Source organism: Macroventuria anomochaeta (assembly GCF_010093625.1).
Source record: "Macroventuria anomochaeta strain CBS 525.71 unplaced genomic scaffold BU25scaffold_9, whole genome shotgun sequence".
NCBI classification, from domain to species: Eukaryota; Fungi; Ascomycota; class Dothideomycetes; order Pleosporales; family Didymellaceae; genus Macroventuria; species Macroventuria anomochaeta.
Genome location: NW_022985370.1, coordinates 713,069 through 734,954, shown reverse-complemented (window position 1 = coordinate 734,954; position 21,886 = coordinate 713,069). Strand labels below are relative to the sequence as shown.

General features: G+C 52.8%; 9 protein-coding genes across 9 annotated transcripts; 4 read left to right on the top strand and 5 right to left on the bottom strand.

The window, feature by feature from the left end:
- Nucleotides 1-417: 417 nt before the first annotated feature.
- Nucleotides 418-3,920, bottom strand: BU25DRAFT_438738 (uncharacterized protein; the record flags this gene model as incomplete). Its single annotated transcript, XM_033709076.1, has 12 exons — nt 418-527; nt 632-1,808; nt 1,839-1,901; nt 1,938-2,105; nt 2,139-2,270; nt 2,304-2,444; nt 2,481-2,643; nt 2,674-2,834; nt 2,865-2,978; nt 3,018-3,125; nt 3,156-3,363; nt 3,403-3,920. The coding sequence occupies 12 exons, from the start codon at nt 3,918-3,920 to the stop codon at nt 490-492; spliced, it is 2,991 nt and encodes a 996-aa protein (XP_033563991.1). The 3' UTR covers nt 418-489.
- Nucleotides 3,921-4,143: 223 nt separating this feature from the next.
- BU25DRAFT_438737 (uncharacterized protein) lies at nt 4,144-6,952 on the bottom strand. The gene is made up of 3 exons (XM_033709075.1): nt 5,970-6,952; nt 4,375-5,909; nt 4,144-4,323 (listed from the first exon to the last, which is right to left on the bottom strand). Exons 1-3 carry the CDS (start codon nt 6,483-6,485, stop codon nt 4,242-4,244), a joined length of 2,133 nt encoding a protein of 710 aa, XP_033563990.1. The 5' UTR covers nt 6,486-6,952; the 3' UTR covers nt 4,144-4,241.
- Nucleotides 6,953-7,113: 161 nt separating this feature from the next.
- On the top strand, nt 7,114-7,921 carry BU25DRAFT_274356 (uncharacterized protein). The gene has a single exon (XM_033701865.1). It carries the CDS (start codon nt 7,245-7,247, stop codon nt 7,671-7,673), a length of 429 nt encoding a protein of 142 aa, XP_033563989.1. The 5' UTR covers nt 7,114-7,244; the 3' UTR covers nt 7,674-7,921.
- Nucleotides 7,922-8,717: 796 nt separating this feature from the next.
- On the top strand, nt 8,718-9,385 carry BU25DRAFT_274367 (uncharacterized protein). The gene has a single exon (XM_033701866.1). It carries the CDS (start codon nt 8,915-8,917, stop codon nt 9,296-9,298), a length of 384 nt encoding a protein of 127 aa, XP_033563988.1. The 5' UTR covers nt 8,718-8,914; the 3' UTR covers nt 9,299-9,385.
- Nucleotides 9,386-9,880: 495 nt separating this feature from the next.
- On the top strand, nt 9,881-12,355 carry BU25DRAFT_274351 (uncharacterized protein). Its single transcript, XM_033701864.1, has 4 exons — nt 9,881-10,479; nt 10,542-11,094; nt 11,185-11,812; nt 11,874-12,355. The coding sequence occupies exons 1-4, from the start codon at nt 10,077-10,079 to the stop codon at nt 12,300-12,302; spliced, it is 2,013 nt and encodes a 670-aa protein (XP_033563987.1). The 5' UTR covers nt 9,881-10,076; the 3' UTR covers nt 12,303-12,355.
- A 295-nt stretch (nt 12,356-12,650) lies between these two features.
- On the bottom strand, nt 12,651-13,658 carry BU25DRAFT_324490 (C4-dicarboxylate transporter/malic acid transport protein; the record flags this gene model as incomplete). Its single annotated transcript, XM_033702272.1, has 2 exons — nt 12,651-13,568; nt 13,620-13,658. Coding segments are annotated over 2 exons (957 nt in total), but the record flags the coding sequence as incomplete, so codon positions are not given.
- Nucleotides 13,659-15,675: 2,017 nt separating this feature from the next.
- Nucleotides 15,676-17,020, bottom strand: BU25DRAFT_409055 (NAD(P)-binding protein). The gene is made up of 3 exons (XM_033705970.1): nt 16,910-17,020; nt 16,111-16,656; nt 15,676-16,061 (listed from the first exon to the last, which is right to left on the bottom strand). The coding sequence occupies exons 1-3, from the start codon at nt 16,954-16,956 to the stop codon at nt 15,821-15,823; spliced, it is 834 nt and encodes a 277-aa protein (XP_033563985.1). The 5' UTR covers nt 16,957-17,020; the 3' UTR covers nt 15,676-15,820.
- Nucleotides 17,021-17,746: 726 nt separating this feature from the next.
- Nucleotides 17,747-19,519, top strand: BU25DRAFT_364116 (glutamine synthetase/guanido kinase). The gene is made up of 2 exons (XM_033703777.1): nt 17,747-18,590; nt 18,646-19,519. Exons 1-2 carry the CDS (start codon nt 17,907-17,909, stop codon nt 19,417-19,419), a joined length of 1,458 nt encoding a protein of 485 aa, XP_033563984.1. The 5' UTR covers nt 17,747-17,906; the 3' UTR covers nt 19,420-19,519.
- BU25DRAFT_274325 (ALDH-like protein) lies at nt 19,481-21,602 on the bottom strand. The gene is made up of 2 exons (XM_033701863.1): nt 21,196-21,602; nt 19,481-21,147 (listed from the first exon to the last, which is right to left on the bottom strand). The coding sequence occupies exons 1-2, from the start codon at nt 21,412-21,414 to the stop codon at nt 19,543-19,545; spliced, it is 1,824 nt and encodes a 607-aa protein (XP_033563983.1). The 5' UTR covers nt 21,415-21,602; the 3' UTR covers nt 19,481-19,542.
- Between the last annotated feature and the right edge of the window lie 284 nt (nt 21,603-21,886).

Below are 21,886 nucleotides of genomic sequence, written 5' to 3'. Positions count from 1 at the left end.
TAGATCGCTGTGTACACGCATTCTGTGACCCAACAACCTGTGGTTCACGATATGGCGCTGTGAGAAGAGAGGATATCATCGTTGGGAGCCTCGAGGAGATGTACGTCGGTATCGCTTGTTCCCTGTTCTTCTACTCCAACGTCAGCCATGCGTCTCCGGGCTTCGTCCTCATTGCCGCAAGAACCACGTCCATATAACACTAATCACAACCAACATGGCCACGTCTAGAATGTGTACTACACATAGATAACACAGATAGATTCGCGAATCTCTATCCAATGCAAGCAGCACACCGTGCCACTATGGGGGTATATCGCATAATAAGTAACTCCATTGCAATGCCGAAGCCATGCATCCATCACCATAGCGGCTAACAGCCGTTAAAGTGCCATGATACTCTTCAATGGCAGCAACCCCATCATCTCACTATCAAAATGCTCCACTGTCGGCGACAGGTCTGCGAAGCTCAGATCTTCCAGACCAGACCAGTCAAAGCGCCCATTGTTCTTGATCGATTCGAGCTGTGTCTGGAGAGGTGACAAAGATAGTGGTGCTCTCCTAGACCGACGAGTCCGTGTCAGAGGCGCAGGCTTATCGTGCTTGATATTGGCCTCAGCATCATTCTGCTGACTGGAGATGCTGGTGAGCATCTCAGGCTGTTCAAAGTCATCTGTCAACCAAGCCAAGCTGAGTAGACTATCGGTAGCAGCAGACAGCTTGCTTGCTTCACGCTTCTCGATAGGTCGCATAGACTTGAGGAGATCCAACTGCTTCGCACCGAAAGCGTCGCTGTGGTTTTTCTGGCGTAACCAGCGGTTTTCGACCTGAAGGGCATCGAGGAGGGACATCAGGCTTGCTGGCGCACTGCGTGACGACGCGTCCGCAGGTTCGGGTCCGGGTGTTGCAGCAGCAGGCGCCTTCTCTGACTCTGTGGGCTCATATTGCGCGGCGTGTGCCAGCTTGTTGTTCAAGTCCTCGATCTCTTGCTTCTGGACTTTATCTTGCTTCTGCAACTGTTTGATCTCGGCCTGCGCTTCCTCGATCTCGTCTTGCAGGCGTTGGACGTCTTCGCTCTTGGTCGTGGCTTCGCGGTTCTTGGCTGCTAAATGTTCGATCTCTAGTTCCTTGGTCTCGATAACTTGTTCGCGCTCGTGCAGTTTCAGAAGCGTCGCCTGATGCTCGGCGGTAATCGACTGGAGCTTGGTAGCTGCTTCATCGACCTGTCTTCTGGTTGCCTCGATCTCCTTCGCCTTCTCTGTCCAGGGCGCAGGGCCGTGCTGGATCTCAACACTGTCTTTGAGCAGCAAAGCATACTCGTTCCAGCTGTTCAGCGAAGAGCTAAGATTGTCGAGCTTACTCGAGTGATCAGTCCAGAAGGGCACCAATAGATCCTTGAGGTCAACAGGTTCCACAAGTGTACCGTCGGGATCGACTGATCGCCTCAACACTTCCACGGCGGTGTGCGACCACTTAGCTGCATCGCGAGCAGCTTTGGTGAGGTACTCTTCAGCTTCGATAACCGAGCCAAGATCGCCATTAAACTGAGGATACAAACCATCTCCCCTTCGATCGCTACACGTCTTCTGCAACCGTGTGGCAGCCAACATGCTCTTGCTGCAGATCGCAGATGGTGCTGCGAAGCGGTCCACAACAGCCTGTGCTTCATCTACAAGCTCTTCGCTAGTAGCCGCCCAGGACTTCAGCATTGCGATCATGGCTGTACAGGTAGAATCGAGGTATGTCAAGCTTGCGGTAATCGAGCTAACCCGCAACATCGTCTCGTCTTCGGGTCGTTCTGCCAGCACTTTCTGGTGGGAAGCAAGAACAGCTTTGTACACTTCTGTTGAGCCACCAAACGATTTTGCCATCTCCGAGAAATTGACTCTATCGGCCTTGAGTGCCTCGAGTCCTTGATCCAGGTTCCTCTCGACGGCGACCAGCTCAGCATATGCAGGGCTAAATGTTGCGAACTGTGGTAGCGTCGACACTGCCATCGCGGATGAAATACGGTTGCTTCCACTCTTCAGGTTTGCGAGGTAGTAGCTGGCCTCAATAGATAGCAGCTTCGAGGATGCTTCCTCAACGCCGCCCTTGTGAGTTGCATGCTTGTCTGCGTTCGCCAAGAGGTTGCTCAGTACAGACGATTTGAACGTGATGCGCTTTGCTGTGAAGTAGGCCTGCATTGACTCACTTCTGCCGAACTCTTGAGATTGTGTCTCGCTTAGAATTTCCAGCATCTCCGTCGTCTGGTCGACCTTGAGTTGACGGAGCTCTGAGGTGATCTCTTTGCTTGTTGCATTGACTTCTGCAGCACGGAGACGTCGGTTGACATCCATGACTTCGTTGATTCGGCCCGTCGTGTCCTTGACTTGGGCTTCTGTCATTGTTTTTGTCGATTCGGCTTCCTTGATTTGCGCGAGCAGCTCGGTAACAAGGTCCCTGAACTTCGTGTTCGTTTCTTCCAGATCCGAAATAGTCACCGCTTGGTCGAGTGCACGCTCACCGAGCTGTTCAAGCTCAATCTCCTTGGTCTCGAACTCCGCACGTAGTTCTTTGGTCTCCTCGTCTTGTTGATCCAGTAATTCTTCGTTCAGTTCCTTCAAACTTTCCAGGTCTGTTATTGTAAGTTCCTGGTCCCGTACTCTGCTCTCAAGATCCTGGATCTTGCTTGACATTTCTTCGACAACATCTTCCAACTCATTCCTGTCGTTGACCTGAGCTTTCAGATGCTCTGCGATGCCTTGAGCCTCGACTAGTTGATGTTGCAACGTCTCGCGCTCCATTTGTAACGTCTCCAGTTGAGAAGAATCCTCTTCCAGCTCGTCGATCCGAGCCTTGTTATTGTGCGCTTCTTCTTCGGTGACCTCTTTTAACAGCATCAACGCCTCACGAAGACGATCGTTCTCGTGTTGTAATCGGTAGTAGCCAGCCTGCTCCTTCTCTTCTTCGGACATATCCGCAGTAAACGCTTCTGCTTCCTCCCGGAGAATCTCCAGCTCAAGATCCCGCTCTTCCACCTTCGCACGTAGCGCCTCCAGTTCACTTTCATTTTGCTCGGCGCGCTCCTGCGCCATCTCCTTCTCAAGCAAGGCGTCTTCCAGATCGAACTCGTGATCTTGCCCTTCCTTAGTAAGCCGCTCATTGTCTTCCTGGACCTTCTTCAGTTGTTCCTTGGCGTCTAGAGACTCTTGGTGAAACGTCTGACATTTTGCCTGCAGCTTCTGTAGGATCCCGTGATACTTGTCGCGCTCACTTTCTGCTTGCGACAGCTCTTTCAGACGTGCCTGATCCTCCGAATGTTGCTTCTCCAAATGCTTGATCTTCGTCTGTAACGCATCAACGTTACCATCTCTTGTTGACGTCCTCAATGGGTTTTGCGGTTGTGATGCCGACGTGACTGACGATGTGCTTGGTCTCGAGGTGACTGAAGGTCGTGTAGGGGGTGGGGAAGGGGCTGCGGTGGAAGCACTGGCAACGCTGGGCTTGCGCGCTGGACCTCGTAGTGGGGTCCGAGGGGCAGCAGGTGCAACGGACTGGCGCTTTGTATGGCTGGGCGCCTTCGAGCCAGCCGGGGGGGAGGTGACGCTGGCAGGTCGAGTCGATGCTGGCCTAGGCGCAACGACGCTCGAGGGTCGTGACCTCGGGGCAGGCGCAGCGGCTTTAGGCTTCGGTGCTGCAGCTTTCGGTGCTGGCTGCGAGAGAATTTGGAGGATATCTGTCTCTTTCACGAAGAGACCATGCTGAGGCGGACAGTCGAAGTAACGCTCGCCGCGAACAGAACCATCGTTCTTTCCTGTGGGCTCTTGCAGGTCGATGCCGAGCCAAGTACCCTCTGCGACGTGTATAGGCCCAACATATCTGACAATGCCCGTCCGATGGGTGTTTGTCTCGAGCCTCTGGCCGACCTTGAATTGCAACATGGTGGTGTGGCTGCTGCCGGACGCAGTTGCGTGTTGACTCGGCAGCTTCGAGCTGTGTTTTGTGGAGAGTTGCAGGGAGACGCGTCTGAGCTTCGAGAACACGGAAACTTGATTCGCCGACTAGCGCGCGCTAATACAGAGAGGCCCCACTTGACATGGATCTAGCTGTCCGCAATTACTTCACTCTCACATGCATCATATCAGTTGCTATTCTTGTGTCATTCTCTACCATTCTGATGCTGTCCATAAGAACAGCTAGCAGAAAGCTAAGAAGTACTGGTTGGGCTGGTTGCATATCCGTCGGGCCCTTCACCGCTGTCGTCACATTGAGGCTTCCAGTTCCGCAATCCTCTCCTCAATGTCCGGGACAGCTCGCAGCTGCAGCTCAATGTCCTCCTTCTCGCTGTAATTTATTAGCATCTAAAGTTGCAGAACGTCGGATCAATCAACTTACTCTTCAAGCGCAAGCCTTCTCTCTGCGTCCAGCTTTGTGAACACATACCTTCCTTGCCCATCGAACTGCAAGATCTTCTCATGGTACTTCCACAGACTCCTCCTGTGCGAGACGGTCATGAGTGTGATACCTAGCCTCTTCGCCTCATCGTACATCACCCTCTCGATCTCCAGCGTTACAGAGCTTGTACACTCATCCAGGATCGCGTACCGAGGTCGGTGATAGAACAATCGTGCCATAGCGACTCGCTGCTGTAAGCCGCCGGATAGCACATCTGTCCACTCCTGCTCAGCGTCCCAACCACCTGGACGGTCGACTACGGATTCGATTTCGACTACACCGAGGATGCTGTATAGGTCATCATCTGTAATGCCCTTATCGCGCATCTCGCGCAAGTTGTCAGGGTAAATGATCTGTTGACGCAATGTTCCCCGAGAAAGGTATGGGCGTTGAGGGATGTAGAATATGTCTTCGAAAGGTGGCTTGCGTACTGTGCCACCGTAGACAGGCCACAAACCGCCCAGGATGCGGAACAAACTCGACTTTCCGCAGCCATTTGGACCGACGATGAGAAGATGATCGCCTGGCTTTACGGTGAATGACAGCTTGCGCACCAGTACGTCGCCGTTGGGTGACACGATGGGCACGTCGACGAACTTGATGTCTTCGCCTTCTGTGATCGTGCCGCGGCCGCGTAGTACGGCAGCATTCTCTTCTGTATCGGCGGATGAAACGAGCTTCTTCTCGAAATGGCCAGCCTGGATGTCGTCGATGACGTCCAGCAGGGTAGACACGCGCGACGTGTAGCCGGCGAGCTCAGTGATCTCTTTATAGGAGAACATGACGCGGCCGAAGGCATCAGAAGACATGAGTAGCATGCGACGGTTGGTCACGAAGCTTTCTGTCCGGTCGCCCATGTTCTTTGCGTTCTGTCCGGGAACCTGGAAGAACACAGGCACACTGCAGAGCAGAAGCCCCAGCGCACCCCAGAAGTACTTGATCACGAAGTCCTCCATGACACCGTGGTATAGACGTCTTCTCAGTATCCTGTTGACATGCTTGATAAGCGTGAAGTAACCCTTGTCCAGTGTGTCTTTCTCCGCCTCATGGCCGTGATACAGTGCCACTTCTTCGCTGGAGTCGATGAGCCGCGAGTGCTGGAATCTGAACTCGCCCTCGAGTCTCGCTTCATCTGCGACGTATTTGCCAAAGGGTGGAGTGAGCGCGCGCATGACGGTCGCAGATAGCTGGACGAGCAAGCTCATGAAGAAGAGACCTTCTCCTCCTACGCTCCGTGACAGCGAGTAGTTGTATACTATGATATCGAGCACAGGCTTTGCTAGGTTCGAGTATAGTTCCGCAAGACTGTTCGCGAACTTGGCTACATCTACCGTGATGAGCTGGTCGGCATTTTTGATTCGGTCGTCGAGAGCAGAGAGTGTGTAGAAGGTCATGTGCGAGAGGTATTTGTTGTGGATGTAATTCGTGAGTCGTGTGCGGTATTGCAATGATAGTTTGCATTGGTGGTAGGAGAGCTGCGCGTGTCAGTTGCCTGCACGTCTTCATTCCTACGTTCGAAGCATGAGACCACGTACCATCGAGTTTGTGAAGGTGGCCGGGATAGCGACTGTCATCCACCACACAAGCCCTTTCAGGAACTCGCTCCCTTTCCCCCGCACCAGACTACTGACGAGCCTTCCATCAAGCTCGGCGACATACAAACTGATCATTGTCCTCAGCACCAAGAAGACACTATGACTGATGATGAGTCTGAACTCCTTACTCCTCCATCCGGGTATACAGATCTTCAGCAGCCGCAACAAGTTCTTAAAGAACTCGCGGTTCAATTCCACCTTTTTTCGCCCAGTTGCTTCACCCTCACTGGGCCCTGACCCTGTTCTGCGTTGAGCTTCGCGCCGTATCGAGGCTGCTTTTTGCTCGGCGATAGCATTGCGAACGCGGTTAATGAGGGTGACGAAGAGCGTAAGGTATACGGCGCGTGATATGCGTGTGCGATTTCGAAGATAGAGGGAGGTGAACTCGTTTACAAGCGACTTGATCGAAGCGCCCGATAGGCCTTGCTTCGCCCAAGGTTTCGACAAGACGGCCATGGCTACCGTAGGCGAGGCATTCGTAGCGTAGGTGTGTCAAACGTCACCATGTACTCAATGCTCGCGCTCCGCTGAGTGGTGTTCTGGATTATTGGGAAGCTCGTGGGTGTAATCTGGAGAACGAGGCCTTCGCAGAAGCTACCTCGCGTATGCGCCTTACATGTGAACCTCGTGGATCATGCAAGACGCGGTGATGCGTGACCAAAGAGCTGCTTCGCGGCAACATGTGAACCTGGAGACGAGAGCCTCGGCTTTCCCCCACAACGCGCCAATCGCATTCGATAAGCGTACTCCTCCCCAGCTTGTGATCTCTTCCTCCAACACCTTCGACCCTTCTTCAATCTTTGGCAAGGACGCGACGACCTCCATATGCCAGCAATACGATCATAGCATCTTCAGCGCGTTTCATAGCAAACGGTTGCGCCTACTGACCAATGAAGGCGAACCGTCTCTTCACTGGCACAGTCCACCTTGTGAGTTGTTCGTGTTTTGTTAGAGAACCTTGTGTTGCGCCCCGGCTCTCAAATCTACAAGTACATGGACCCAATGTAGCACTCATCAAGGACCTTCGTCGTTGCTGACCAGAGTCAATGACAACCCGGCGTGCAAGGAATGCAGCCAAGCGCATTCAAAGAACTCGGTGCCCTTGGCACTGCAGGCTGAAGACTGAGGGGCCAGGCTGACGGATAAGGTTGAGGGGCCAGGCTGAGTAATCTGGCTGAGGGATGTGGGATAAAGGGTCGCCAGCCTGATCGTGCAATGCGGCCTTGTTTCCTCGACGTCAGCAATCCTCAATTTCTCTTTCTTGTAGCATCTTGCTATACTTCTTCCCAAGGAATGGAAGCGGAACTTAATAGCATCAGACTCATCACAAGCTCTCTCGATGCAGACGTCTACCGTGGCTTCTGGATCAACCGCTCCGTTGGTACAGTAGAAGGAGCGACATCAACTCTCGGCCATAGAAGCGGCGGACTACGGATTGCGTTTCTCGCTCTATACGTGAATGCAAGCGGTCGGCGCTTCTGGAAACTCATTCGCTGTCTTTTACACTTCAAAGGATCCTTGCAAGCCAGTCGTGACGGACTTCATCTATGGTCCGAGAGACAAATGCAACGTCAAGTTGATGGGCGTCTCCTTTCTCAGGTCTACAAACCAGGCTGTACGGGAGTACATCGCACCTTTTCTTGAATCAAAAGTCTGCCGAACACCTAGCATATGCACAGCACTGCTATCAAAGGAAAGACAAGTCGTAATTGCCCAATGAATGCGGAATTTCAGCACCCTAACCCTACCTTACACGACTGTAACCAACGCACCTTGCCCCTTTCCTGCTAAGGACAAGCGCAAGTTACCTCATGGCAATCTGGTCATCGAAACAGATCTGCTAGATGGCTACAAACACCTTGGGCCGAATCAGGGCTCACCTCTGACTATGCGGGTGAAGCATCACTGCGCACCCTTAGATGTCGAACCAGATCAATCTCCCGATGGTTTTCTGAAGTATCATCTCGGGGCTAGAGAAGAAACTTGACATTCGAGGTCAGGGATGACACAAACACTTCAGCTTCAAGCTACGGATGCAACTACGCAGTCTAGTGAGTTATACCATCTGTCAGCTGCAGCAGTCATTAGTGCAAAATGAGCGCTGCTTGTCGACATCTTCGACTCACGTACTAACAATCGGCTCAGCACAGTCAGCCAGCTCGAAATAGGCTCCCGTTACGGCCACTGCATATCGTTCATCGACGACTTCACAGTAGACGATGCGGCTACAACCATGCTGTTATTGGTATCGCCGTCCGTCAACTACATGGAAAAAACGGAAGACCCCTGGTTCTCAGCTACAATCCTCAACAAATATGGTACTTGTGCTTCTGATCACATTGTTTCAACGGTCGGATGTACCACTGAGAGAGTGTACTGCAATCCCAACCGTCCTGGCCCAGAAGGCTGCGTTGAAGTCTATCAAGACTATACCAAACAAGAAGCTGACTTCATGACAGTATGGAACAGTACCGAAGATCGGAAGTACTAGCGTCCCTTAGCGATGACTTTACATCAGTTTGGTGCGCAGAGCATGAGTGCTTTTTCCAAGGCTAGGAACGTACTAAACTTGCTCGCAAGATAAACTCTCAGAGTTCCACCAGTGACTTTCAACCCGAATTATGCGAACCAACCTAAACCATTACTTCCAAATCAGTGGCAAGAAGATATCCTTATCTCAGCCAAGCCAATCTGGCAGCGATGCAACACTCTTTGGTTGACTACGCAAGAGGATCGTGGCTTGGCGGGGACTTATGCGATCGAGGCGACTGCGAAAGACTTTGCTACAGTCAGGTACGTTACTCTACACGATAAGTCTAGACAGAGATGTTCATGTCTAGCAGAGAGTTCGTAGCTCGAGACATTACTCCTTCAGCGTCCTAGGAATGTCCATCATACTAACCGTTTGCGGCATCATTGTGCTTTTTGCATTCTTTCTTGATGAAATACTGGCTTTTCTGTTCAAGTTTAGGCGACTCAGAAATGACGAGGACTACGATTATGCGTATGCTGAGTTGCAGGCTGGTTCGACGCTCCAGTTGCAGCGATTAGCGCATGAGAGTGTAGGTGCCGGCACCTGGACTGGAGCAACGGATGTGGTACCGGTGATAGACCCAGGAGACACTCTCGCCGTCCTCGATCTTCGTCAACGCGGACACCCACGACTCACACTGTCTTCGCATGAGCTCACGCATATCGATACTGAAACATTCGTCAACAAGAGGCCTTCAGCTCGTTACACGAGACTCCAAAGTAGCGATGCTCTTTAACAAACAGTGGTCAGCGCCGATGCAGAATTTGGCAGGCACATCTGCCTTGATTTACTACTCTTCCAGGCACAGAGGCATAGTTTCCCTTTATTTCTAGCACCATTCACCACTTCATACTTCTTAACACCTTCCTTTCTCTTCGATGATCTTAAGCTTGTAAATGTCGGGTCGGACTAAAAACAACCCCACATTTTGACAGACAGACAGCTATTTACGACTGAGCTCTTCTTGCATTCATCGAAAGTTCGACAGCTTGTGCTTCTTGGGAAAAGAGCAAGGATTGCTGCCAAGGCCAAAGGAGGCTTACTGTGTCCCCACAACAATCCTGGTCGCCTACCACTCATTGTACATGATACGCCAGCATCAAATCTATATGACCCAGCACATTCTAAAATCACAACATTGCTGTCAGAGGAAGAACGACGCATCTCGCATCAAGCTGAAGTCAGCAGCTGCTATTCTAGCCTCCAGCAGAGTTTGACGCCCCACCGCTTTTGAGCCCTTCGCCGAGAAAGTGTTCCTGCGGAGCTCATGGCGGTCAAGATAATACCGGAATTCAACGTGCACCCCATTAGGCGCCCAGGACTGCAGCGCGCCAAATGCCCGAGCAGGGTTGACGAAACAGCCACAACCACACAAGGCTAAGGGATGTTCCTTGTGGGGCTGCTGACATGCGGCCCCCAACATATCATTTCTTGCTTTATATTAAATGAGCGCCTGGCTCCGCTGCCCTCGAATCTCTTTCGCACATTGAGGGTTCAACTCTGAGGTCACGAGTATGGCAACGGATGCTATTCCAGGTTCGCTTGATGAGGATATATATCTCGGCTTCTGGATAAACCGATCGTTTGATAGCGTTCGAGGTGCGACTCTTACTTTAGATCGCAACCGTGGAGGTCTGCTCATTGCATTCCTTGCCTTGTTCGTCAGTACAAGCGGTCGTAGTCTTTGGAAGATAACTCGATGTGTACTTCATTTTGTATACTCATCAGACAGACACTCTGAAGGAGTATACCACCAGCGGCAGGCAATACTGAGAAACACGCCTCTCGCACTTGATGCAGCTGTTGAACTCATACTTGCCTTTCGCGCATGGCATCGACGAGGAACCAGTCTGTTTCGAAAGCTACTGTTGCCCACGTTGTTAGCTTTAACATTGGCGGTCAGCTTCATATTTGCTGGTACGTATTGGCGGTAGATTCACATTGCCGCTTTTGTCCTAGATGCTAAAGATATGCAATAGGTATATTCTCATCCAGAGTCTCCAATAGCTCAGCCAATGAAATCCTCTTAGTTGGAAGAGATTGCAATGAAGACCTTCCAAAAATGGACGATCGAGAGAGCCAGCAGTACATTACGCCTTTCCTCAACCGCAAAGCCGCTGAAAATCTAGCCTATGCTTCACAGTGTTACCAAACTGGGGATGCCGACAGACCGGACAGTTGCAAGGTTATGACAACTCCAGCTTTGCCGTACAAATTCGACGGCAATGCTTCCTGTCCCTTTGCAGCAGACATGTGTAAACAACCGTTTGGCAACATGGTACTGGACACCGGAACACTTGACAGCTATACTCATTTCGGCTTGAATACGGGGCCACACGTGACTGTTCAAGTAAAAGAGCATTGCGCGCCCCTGGTTACGAACGGCTTCTCCAATTCCTCCGTGGATCCAGACCGTTCCTTTGTCAACTTCACAAGGTATTACTACGGAGGAGGCTGGTACAATTATACCTTCGAAATTGCGAACAACGCGACATCGCACACTTCGGACAGCACGGGTGACTACGAGGTCTAGTAAGTATTCTTATAAGTTCCATATTTCGGGCCCTTTCCCCGTTGTCAAGGTGCAAAAACAAATCCAAGTGCGTACTAACGATCCACCAGCCCCGAGGATCATGTGTACCTTGATGCACCTTTCATACCACAGCTTCAGGTGGCGACAGCGAGAACATCTTTGTATTTCTTGGTGCCATCGGGCGTTGCCTACATGAACCGGACGGATGACCCATGGTTTTCCGCGACCACAACGTCTGACAGGGCCGGCACGTGGTACATTCCGGACGAACCTGCTGCAGTGCTGGGCTGCGTGTCAGAGAGAACCTTTTGCAACCCGGAATTACCAGCTCCGGAAGGTTGCCTCGATTTGTATGTGTCCGGCGAAGCTTCGTTTCGAAGGGTCTTCCCTAACCCCCAGGATCGAATGTCGCTACGCCCACTTTCAATCGTACTTCAGACATACGGCGCTGGAGGCATGCAATCATTCTTTACGGCTAGAAGCGTACCAACCCTGCTTGCGCGGCAGACCTTGTTTCCCTACAACCCACGGTACAACTACACAGCGATACAAACGAAAGTATTGCCCTCAAATCAATGGCAGAAGGAGATGGAATACGTCGGTCAGGCTACTCTGGCTGCGATGCAGCACTCCATCGTTGACTATGCCAGAGGGTCTTGGCTTGGAGGAGGGACCCTCTGTGAGGGGGAGCCTTGCCGGAGGACCTGTTACAGCCAGGTATGTTGACAGAGCCTGATTTCGACCGAAGACAGCTTGCTAATACATGATCCGCGTGCAGAAAGCTCGAAGCTCGAAACACTACTCGTTCAGTGTTCTTGGGGTCGGAATAATCCTTGTCGTGGGAGGCTTCTTGATGCTTGCAGCAATGCTGCTTGAGCCAATCTTTGCCGGCTTGTTCAAGCTGCCGTGGTTTCAACGCAATCACAAACTGCGCTACGCCTACGCCGAATGGCAAACTGGATCAACACTACAACTACAACGACTTGCACACGAAAGCTTGGGTGTGGGCACTTGGTCGAACACAACAGGAACTGTTCCAGTGACGCGATCCGAAGAGAAGCTTGCGACACTGGACATCAGCGATCCTACCCACGCGCGTCTAATGCGACCTTCTGTTGAGCTCGCAAAAGTCGACTACACCAACGAGTCTATGCAGTACAGGCCTTCACTTCGCTATGAAAAGGTTCCGGGTACCGAGCAGATTTGATCGGACACGATCACGAGCAACGCCGTCTAGAAATGTCAATGCGCGTTCACAAATGTGGATTGGACATGACCTTTGATGCACGAGCTTAATCTACTATACGCCGGCTCAAACTTCTCCACTGTCTCTCGTCTTCTCCATGGCTTTCGCCTTCTTCATCATACCTTCCTCCCTCTGCACTTCGCTCTTGGCCCAAATCAAATCGCCAGTAATTATACCCCGAATCGTGCCGACCCAATTCAAGACATAAACAACAACGACGAGCATATACAAGGCAGCCGTCAAGCCCCGGAAGGTCGGCGAATCCATCGACTTGCCTAACTGCAGCCACGCAGTCACCAAAGTAACTGTCGGGAATACCACACTCCACCACGTCAGCGTATAGGAGAACTGCTTCTTTACGAAGACATCAGCAACTCCGACCACCGCGAGGCAGAGTGTGAAGTAGTCGAAACCAAGCAGAAGCAGCCCGAATAGCAATCCGGAATAGTCGATCCCAGCACCAGTCTCCTGTTCCCAAAAGGTCGCACTCGTATTTTGCGGCTTATATTGCGGGAAGTATGTCATTGCCGCAGTACCCAAGATCTGAAACGCAGAACTCAACTGGCCAGCCGCACCGATCAGGATGAACAACCCAGCTCTTTGCGCCGGTGGGTTCAACCCAGCAGCCAACAACCGATGGAAGAACAGGGTATAGAGGATAATACCCATGAACAGCGCAATGCCGACTACAAAGTAGCCAACAACGATCATAGGGATCGCGAGCCTGGCGCTCATCTCAGCGGCGTTATTTGCGATGTTTCCAGCTTCCACACCCGCAGTCGCGAGACCCACAGGCGCCATGAACAGCACAGGCGTCATACTGCGGTCTATCTGGTTTCCCGTGTAGATGCACGTTACAATCACCACCACACCCGTGAGGAACATCCAAAACATGCCAATCCACCACAGCACATACGCGACTAGCGTGAACGCATGGCCACCCCATGCTGTTGTTGAAACTTGCGTTGCCGTCAGCGCAGCGATTGTCATCAACACGATCGGCGGGATGGCGTAGGAACACAGTTCATCTGGATCTGTGAGCGCGCGGCGGACGGCAACGTGTGGATATATTATCCAGCGGGCAAGTGTAAGTCCGAGGAAGACGGCGAAGAGGATGATTTCGAAGACGTAGAGAACGGATGCTAGGCGCAGTTGCCAGGGTGCGGAGTAGGGAAAGGGCGAGGCGAGGATCAGACCAAGACCGCCTGTTGAGATTGCTATCGCGAACTGTAGTCTTGTTAGAAAAGTACTGTCACTTAGGATGTTGGGATCACGCACCCAAATAGGCTTGAAGCTTTCAAGCGCAGCGCCCCATTTGCCCGTTGCATGACGGTAGTGTCGTATTGATTGCTTGTGCGATTTTTGATTTCTCCTTCTCTTGTGTTGTTCTGAACCCTCGTCATCTTCAAGGCCGTGCGCAATGTCGCTGTCAACGAGTCGCCAGGGTACTTCGAAGTCATAATCATGTTCGCGACGTTTGTGCGCCATCGTAGATCAGGATCAAGAAAGAAAGTACAGATGAACGTCCAATTCCAGAATATGGGTACCAGAAGAAGGAAGGAAGAATTGCAGAGCCGCATGCACGCTGCCAAGTTCGTACAAGCATTTTACCTAGTGCTTGCTCTTGACGTCAGATGTCGTATAAACATTTGGTGTTGCGATCTTTCGGAAGTTATGGGATCGACATCATAATTGTGGATGCTAATGGCCCTGCTATGCACCACTAGGACTCGTGAAGTTCCGGATGCGATCCGATACTCCTTCTTGTTTTCACGACTTTCACTGGGTTGATGGGGTGGAGCAGCCTCACCCGTACCGCGTCCCCTTGCTTCCACTCAGAGCAAGCACAACAGCTTCTGTTGAGCACAGCGAGGAGTAAAATGCGCTGTCGCATGAACACGGAACTTGACTCTACATGACGGAAGCAGAAACGCGCTAACAATTATTCCAGGTTTAAAACAGGGTAGCTCAAGCTGTGGAGCGCCCATCAACCGCAGAGCCTCATGTGGGTCAAATCGGCACAAGTACGCCGATGTGTTTGAAGGACTTTCCATTTAAGGCCTATTTCCGATGGGCCTCGTTCATCAACTACACACCATTCGACACCTGCTTTCATTGTTCTTCTGAACTCGCAGTTCAGATTCGCATCCGCTTCAACTTATGAGCGCTAATGACTCCGTCTGAAAATCTGTCTCTTCTCTTCTCTGCACCACAGCGCTCAGAATTCTTTTGTGGAGAAGGCATGATCCTGAGACCTGGTCATCGCTTCTCTCATGTATGAAAGAATGATGCCTTGGACAAGAACGATACTTTGAACGGGGTCAGCAACCTCTAGTCTTCTTCTCAACCAGATATTGTACTCCAATATCTTGCTGCTAATGAAGCATGCTTTTGTGACGGGTCGAAAAAAGAGAAGCCAGATGCCTATATATGAAGAAGACCGGGAATGATGTTCATCAATGCCTCGACCGAGCATAAGGTCTGGCTTCTACAAGCAGCTAAGTCCTCTTCCAAATTACAGGGCCATCGTGTTATGAGGGCTGCGGTTCTGTGTTTCCGTACGAGCCATAAGGTTGTCTTCTTGCTCGTCTAAGGCTGATCCTCGATCTCACATCTGCTGAAACTATATTCTCCCAAAAGGTCAACACGCGCTTAAGATGTTCTCTCCCGTCTGTGCTACATACATTATACGTTTACTTCTCCAACCGAGTTCAAACCGAAAACGAGATGCATCGACTCTATGTTCTTTGCGTCTCTGCAAAAGTTCCGAATAAGAATGTCACAATTGCGTCTGGGCGTGAGCTCTGTCAACATACAAGATTCCATCCTGAAGCCCGTTTGCGTATATTTCGATGTCTGTCTGTCTGTCTGTCTGTCTGTCTGTCTACCTCGTCATGGGACTGCCCGACCCTTTACATGGGTTGCTACATGTCGGCTCCGAGAGAGGATGTCGATCACGGTATTCCATGAATTGTTCTAGTTCTCAAATAAGCATTTTGATCGGACCGTAGGTGGCCCACGATCGCGAAAAGTGACTGTACCGACTAGAATCTACTTCCATGAGCTCATCATCTCCTCTCTTCCAGCGAACAATATGCCTTTCGATGATATACTCCACAACAGTAATTCTGTTCAACTATTCTAATAATCGAAAACCACGACGATATATTCTGTGTCCTTGGCTTGAGTGGCGAATTTCACCATTACCAAAGCACCAAGGAACTTGACCTATGGCTGTGGCTGGTCTAAGAAGAATGTCAGACACATGAGTCAGCTGGGTACCGTGGACTTCTATGCGAACTTCTTCGAGTGCACGAGAATAGGCGTGCGACTTGTGTGATTTAATTCTATATTCTAGTCATTACCACCTTAGTGAATGCAGTACCCGTTCTGGCCGAACATTGACCGCCGCTGAGACCATGCTCCATGCTAGGGAAGCCCTCCGTTACTCATCCAAAAAACACATGTAGATGACCAACTTATCGGGCATTGTTCTTTGGTGCCTCGGTGGGCGCACCGGTGGGCGTTGTGTAGCACTTGGTCATACCACCATCGACCACGAAGTCTGTGCCGTTGACGAAGCTGCTCTCGTCGCTGGCCAAGAAGAGGACTGCCTGAGCCTGCTCAACAGCCTCACCGAAGCGGCCAGTGGGGAAGTGGACCTCGCGGCGGTGGCGCTTCTCAGCGTCGTCACCAAGCCAGTCCTGGAGGAGGGGAGTGCTGGGATTATCAGTATGTAGATAAGAACGGAGTTGCAGGAAAAACTCACTTCAGCGGTGCAGGGCACAGCGAGTTGAACCTGAAACCCTCCCTAGCGTGCACCATAGCCAACTCCCTTGTCAGCGCCAAAACCGCACCCTTGCTAGCTGTGTACGCCAACTGCGGTGTAGCAGAACCAACGAGACCGACAACACTGGCAGTGTTGATAACGCTGGCCTTCTTCTTTCCGTGCTTGCGGAAGCTCAAAACTGCGTGCTTGCTGCCGAACCATACACCCTTGACGTTGATGGCCTGTGTCAGATCCCAGATCTTCTCTGGTGTATTGACTGCGTCGTCGTCGTCGGCGTGCATTATACCGGCGTTGTTGAAGATGATGTCCAGACCGCCCCAGGAGTCGACGTGTGCGACCATGGCTTCAATATCGGATTCCTTGGAGACATCGCAGATCTTGGTCTCAACCTTTAGGTCTTTGGCGCTTGGGACTACTTCGTGGAGCTTGGCCAGTGCCTTCTCGAGAGCTGGACCGGAGATGTCGGAGAGGAGGACGTTGGCGCCCTCACGTGCAAAGAGGATCGATGTCTCGAGTCCAATGCCGCTGTGCGGTGTTAGCGCCCATTCAGAATACGCCTTTCACCCGATTTCATCGATTTTGACTCTTGTGTATGTTGATGCCAAGGTTTCGAAAAATCGTATACGCATGCGGATATTCTCGCCACGAATGATCCCCAACTCTTGCTCAATCTTCGTAAACTTCCAATACTGTCCATCTTTTTCAAAAATGGTGTTTCTGGACGTCGTCGATCCACATAACGCGCGGTTTCTTCTAGGAACAAACTGATAGCACTTACCCAGCGGCGCCGGTGACGATAGCGTTCTTTCCTTCAAGACGGCCCATGTTAAATCTGTACAATCTCGATGTTGAAGTATGAGGGGTACGGGTGTGGTATCAGAGTTCTGCCCGGGCGTTAGAGGCGATGTTTGAAGTTTTATAGTCACGATGGTTCATATGACTAATATAAACATGGTGGGAAGCGTCATCTCTCTTTGCCAACGGGGAAGGTTTGCCAGCGTAGCACCAAGACTCAAGATCGCGTACCTGTGACTGATGAGTAGTTTGTCGATGTCGTGAAGATGGTAGCGGCGGCGTGTGAAGCGTTCAATTGAAGTGTATAGGAAGCTCACGGATGGTGACGGTCGGTAGTATTCAGCGTCCCCGAAATCGGCGGCTGATAGATAATGGACGATAAGGGTCCATGTCGGCGACGGGCGCGTACAGCTCAGGGACGAATGCGTCACGGAGCGGTGAGAGCTTCTGGAGCAGCTCGAGAAGCTTCCAAGGTTCGTTCACGATCGCGTGGCTCTCGTGTACGCGCACGAACAGCTTTCATGCTGTCACGGCTGTCTACATGAAGTGGCACAGAGCTGAGGCGTACCCCGCCATCTAGTGGGGCATCATGGTGGTGAAATTTGGCGGGGCATCACCATGTTGCTTGGGAAGTTCGTTGTCGCGTGTGGCTATCAGAGTGTTGCAAGGGATTGTCGTGTACGAGCAGATAGCAGAGGTGCAGGCATGTGAGATGCTGCTGTCCGCATAGCCCTGTGTCGCGCTAGCAGCCTCCTTTCCGACGCGCCTCCACGTCATTGGTCCCGCTCCTGCCTCTGCTCAGCTATTCGCGTCCACGATCCAGAGACCTGAAGCTTGCAGCCCGTGTGCCCGCACCCGTCACAGAAATCTGTTGGTGTTGTCCCTCGTGCCTGTCCCTCCCCTCTCTCCTACGCCTTCAACGTAGCCGAGCGTCTTCAACAGCGCTCTTCCCTTCCCTCGCTCCTAGTAACACAGACAACATGGCCGAGGACAAGCCCGTAACCGTCGAGTCTCTGCCAGAGCTCCTGAAAGATGATGTCGCAGTCAAGGTTGCCGGTGTCGATGTGGACGGTATGCTGCGTGGTAAGCTCATGGCCAAGAAGAAGTTCTTGTCCATAGCAGAAGAAGGCTTCGGTTTCTGTAGTGTAGTGTTCGGCTGGGACATGCACGACCAGACCTACTTCCGCGAACTTGGTGTCTCCAACAAGGAGAACGGCTACCGTGACCTGATCGCCATCCCGGATCTGTCCTCTTTCCGCCGCATTCCCTGGGAGAACAACGTGCCGTTCTTCCTCGTCTCCTTCCACGACCCGGACACGCACAAGACACTGCACGCATGCCCCAGGAGTCTTCTGAAGCGCGCGGTGGACAAGCTGAAGGACAATGGCTATGGCGCTATGGCAGGTGCTGAATACGAGTTCTACCAGTTCAGGGCGCCGCAGACACACGATGGGCCAGAGAGGAACTCGAGTGGGACAGCAACCTTCTTGAGGGAGAACCCAGTGAATGCACTGCCCAGTCTGACGGAAGGCATGTTCGGCTACAGCATCACACGGACAGTGCACAACCAGGACTACTTTTACGGCATCTTCGACGCGTGTGAGAAGTTCAACTGCGGCATTGAGGGCTGGCACACCGAGTCTGGCCCAGGCGTGTTCGAAGCTGTAAGCTTCCCCCTCATACCCCAGTCTGCCGCAATCACTGATGTATAATGACCAGGCCCTCCAATTCGGCGAGATCAGTGCCATGGCCGATAAAGCGTCCCTTTTTAAACTCGTCGTCAAATCCCTCGGCTCCAAATACGGCATAACCCCCTGCTTCATGGCAAAGCCGCGCGAAGGCCTGCCGGGAAACAGCGGACACATGCACGTCTCGATCGTCGACGCGGCGGGCAAGAACCTCTTCGCGCGCGAGACCGAAGACACAAACGCTCCATACCACGACATCCGCTGCCTGAGCGATCTGGGCCGGCACTTCCTCGCAGGTCTCATCGACGGTCTTCCAGACATCATGCCCATCCTGGCGCCCAATGTAAACTCGTACAAGCGCCTGGTGGAAAACTTCTGGGCGCCTGTCACAGTCTCGTGGGGCCTCGAGCACCGCGCTGCTTCCATCCGACTCATTGCGCCTCCCACAGCGAGCGCAAAAGCCACACGTTTCGAAGTCCGTGTGCCAGGCGCAGACACCAACCCGCACTTCGTGCTCGCCGCGATCTTAGCGCTGGGGTGGAGGGGCATCGAGAAGAAGATGGAGATCTCGATACCGCCGCTGGGCAAGGGAGAGGATGTGGGTGGTGCAGCTGACAAGGGAGAAAGGTTGGCGAAGAGCCTGAAAGAGGCGACGGATAAGTTTATGAGGAAGGAGAGTGTGGCGAGAGAGGTGTTTGGGGACGACTTCGTGGACCACTTTGGTGGGACGAGACAGCATGAGATCAGGCTTTGGGACGAGGCGGTTACGGATTGGGAGGTTAGGCGGTACATTGAGACGGTGTAGATATGAGTGGGTTGAACGGGTTTGAACGTTTCAGACGTTTCTTATGCACTATGATACCAGGTGCGACGTTGGGTATACCGATCTATATGACTCTGCAAACAACCACTCCACCTCGCGCCAAGATCACAGACCTACAATCCCCCTCAGCCCTCTCAGCTTCCCTCGCCAGTCTGGAGCGTAACCCAGCCAAACGATGCCCTGCGCCATATTCCACGCCTTCTGCCCCGCCCCGCTTCCCTCGAGTGGGATATCCATAGGCGGCGGAATACTAGTCTTGACACCCGGCCAACGATCCCTCGTCACAGCCTTCATGTTACACAAACTCCGCAACCCCTCCTTACCCGCAAACCGCCCGTACCCGCTCCCCTTGACACCACCAAACGGCAGTTGCACCATGTACGTGACAGCAAAGTCGTTTACGGCGACCATGCCGGCGTGCACGTCGCGCACCACGCGCTCGAGGTCAGCGGACGAGGAGCCGTATACGCTGGCGCCGAGGGCGTAGATGGTGCTGTTTGCGATGTCAATGGCGTTGGAGACGGAGGAGGCGCGCATGAGCAGGAAGACCGGGGCGAAGAGCTCTTGTTGGGCGATTTTCATGTCGGCGGTTACGTTGGCGAGAAAGGTGGATGTGAAGTAGTGGCCCTGTGGGTGGTCCGGGTGCGTGTAGCGTTTTCCGCCTGCGAGGAGGCGTGCGCCGTTCTTCACGGCGTCCTCGATCAGAGCTTCAAGATTGGAGAAGCTGGCGGAGGAAATAGAGGCGCCGACGTCGACGGGCGTGTCTGGGGAGGCAGTGAGGATGGAGCCCGGTTTGAGGGCAAGGATCTTGGGCGTGATATATGAGACGAGGCGGTCGTGGACTTTGGGGAGCGCGATGACGCGCTCGATGCCGATGCAGTTTTGGCCGGCAGATTGGAAGGTGCCGCGCATGAGGATGCTGGCTACGCGCTTGAAGTCGCTGTCTGACAGGTCGTCGAGCAGGATGGCTGGGTCCTTGCCGCCGAGCTCGACGCATACTGGTGTCAACGACTTTGCAGCAGAGGCGCAGACGTGGTGTGCAACTTGTCGAGAGCCGATGAAGGTAATGTGGCTGATGTCGGGATGAGATGTCAAGTGGTCGGCGACGTTGGGCCAGCAGACGACCGACTGGACGATATGGGGAGAGTGACCGCATGCCTCAAGGGCGCGAGTTACGATGGAGGCGAAGTAGGACGAGGACCAGGCGGTGGCTTCGGAGCCCTTGACAATGATGGCATTGCCAGCGAAGATGGAGGCGATAATGGGCGAGACCAGGTTGTGGAAGGGGTAGTTCCAGGAGACGCACGCCGCCACGACACCCAGGGGCTGGTACAGGACCTCGTTCCACTTGTACATCATGAGCAGGTTTGTCGCTCTGCGCTCGCTCTTCAAGCTCTCTTCGCCGTGTCTGATGGTCCATCGCAGCTTCTCAGTCGTTACTAGAATCTCTCCCAATGCTGCATCCACCATCGTCTTGCCAGAGTCCAGACATGCCACTCTTGCGATTGTTTCCTGATTTTCGAGGATGAAGTTGAGCATTGTCTTGAGCACCCTCCTGCGCTCGGCGAAAGTTGTGCGTGCCCATTGTAGTTGTGCTTCTTTGGCTTTGGCGATGGCGCGGTCGATGCCTTCTGCTGTGGACGGGTTGACGCGCCCGAGGGCTTCGCCAGTTGCTGGGGCGTAGCATTGAATAAGTGATGAGCCGGAGACCTGGCTGTGTCAACATATGGCATTCCAAGGCCTGTACAAACTTCAGACCTTCAGCGTAGGCTCCTGCAGCGCCTGGCCCCTCCAGCCAGGCTGCGCTTGCTCGGGCGGCGTGACATTGTACGGTACATGTGCCTCTGCGTCTGCTCGAAGCAGCAGATACAAGAAGTAGAGTGTCACTGCACCCACAGCACCGAGCACATAGGCACTGTACTCGTCCAGGTGCTCCATAATGCGCAATGGCAGCCAACGGTGACGGTGGACGGTCATTGCACCCTAGAAACCTTTTTTGGCGCCATCAACGCGTGATCACCTGCCCTGAGCCTCGCCCTCACGACTCGGCCATCGCATCCGACAAACGGTCGCAACCTGCTGCATGGGGAAAGTTTGGTTTCTACTGTCGATTGCCCCGTCACCGATCCGGAGCCAGTAACTGGAGGAAGTTTTGGCCCCTGCCATCGTGCCCTTTCCGGGCAGGTTCATCGCAAGGACAGACAGCCGTTGAGCTTCCTTTAGCGGTAGAATGCGAGCGTTTCTCATTCAAAGAAAACTCCTCGGAGGGCTACAGTCCGAGAACTCCGTGTCGACAAATGTATCGCGGTTCATCGCGCAAGGCTAGCACTGCTTGCGCTTACCAGAGCACGATATGGCTCCAGCACCAAGGGCACACCGCATCCCGGAAAGCTTCGCTACTTTGAGTTCCCACACACAGCTACCCCGAGAGAAGGAACAGAAATTGGCA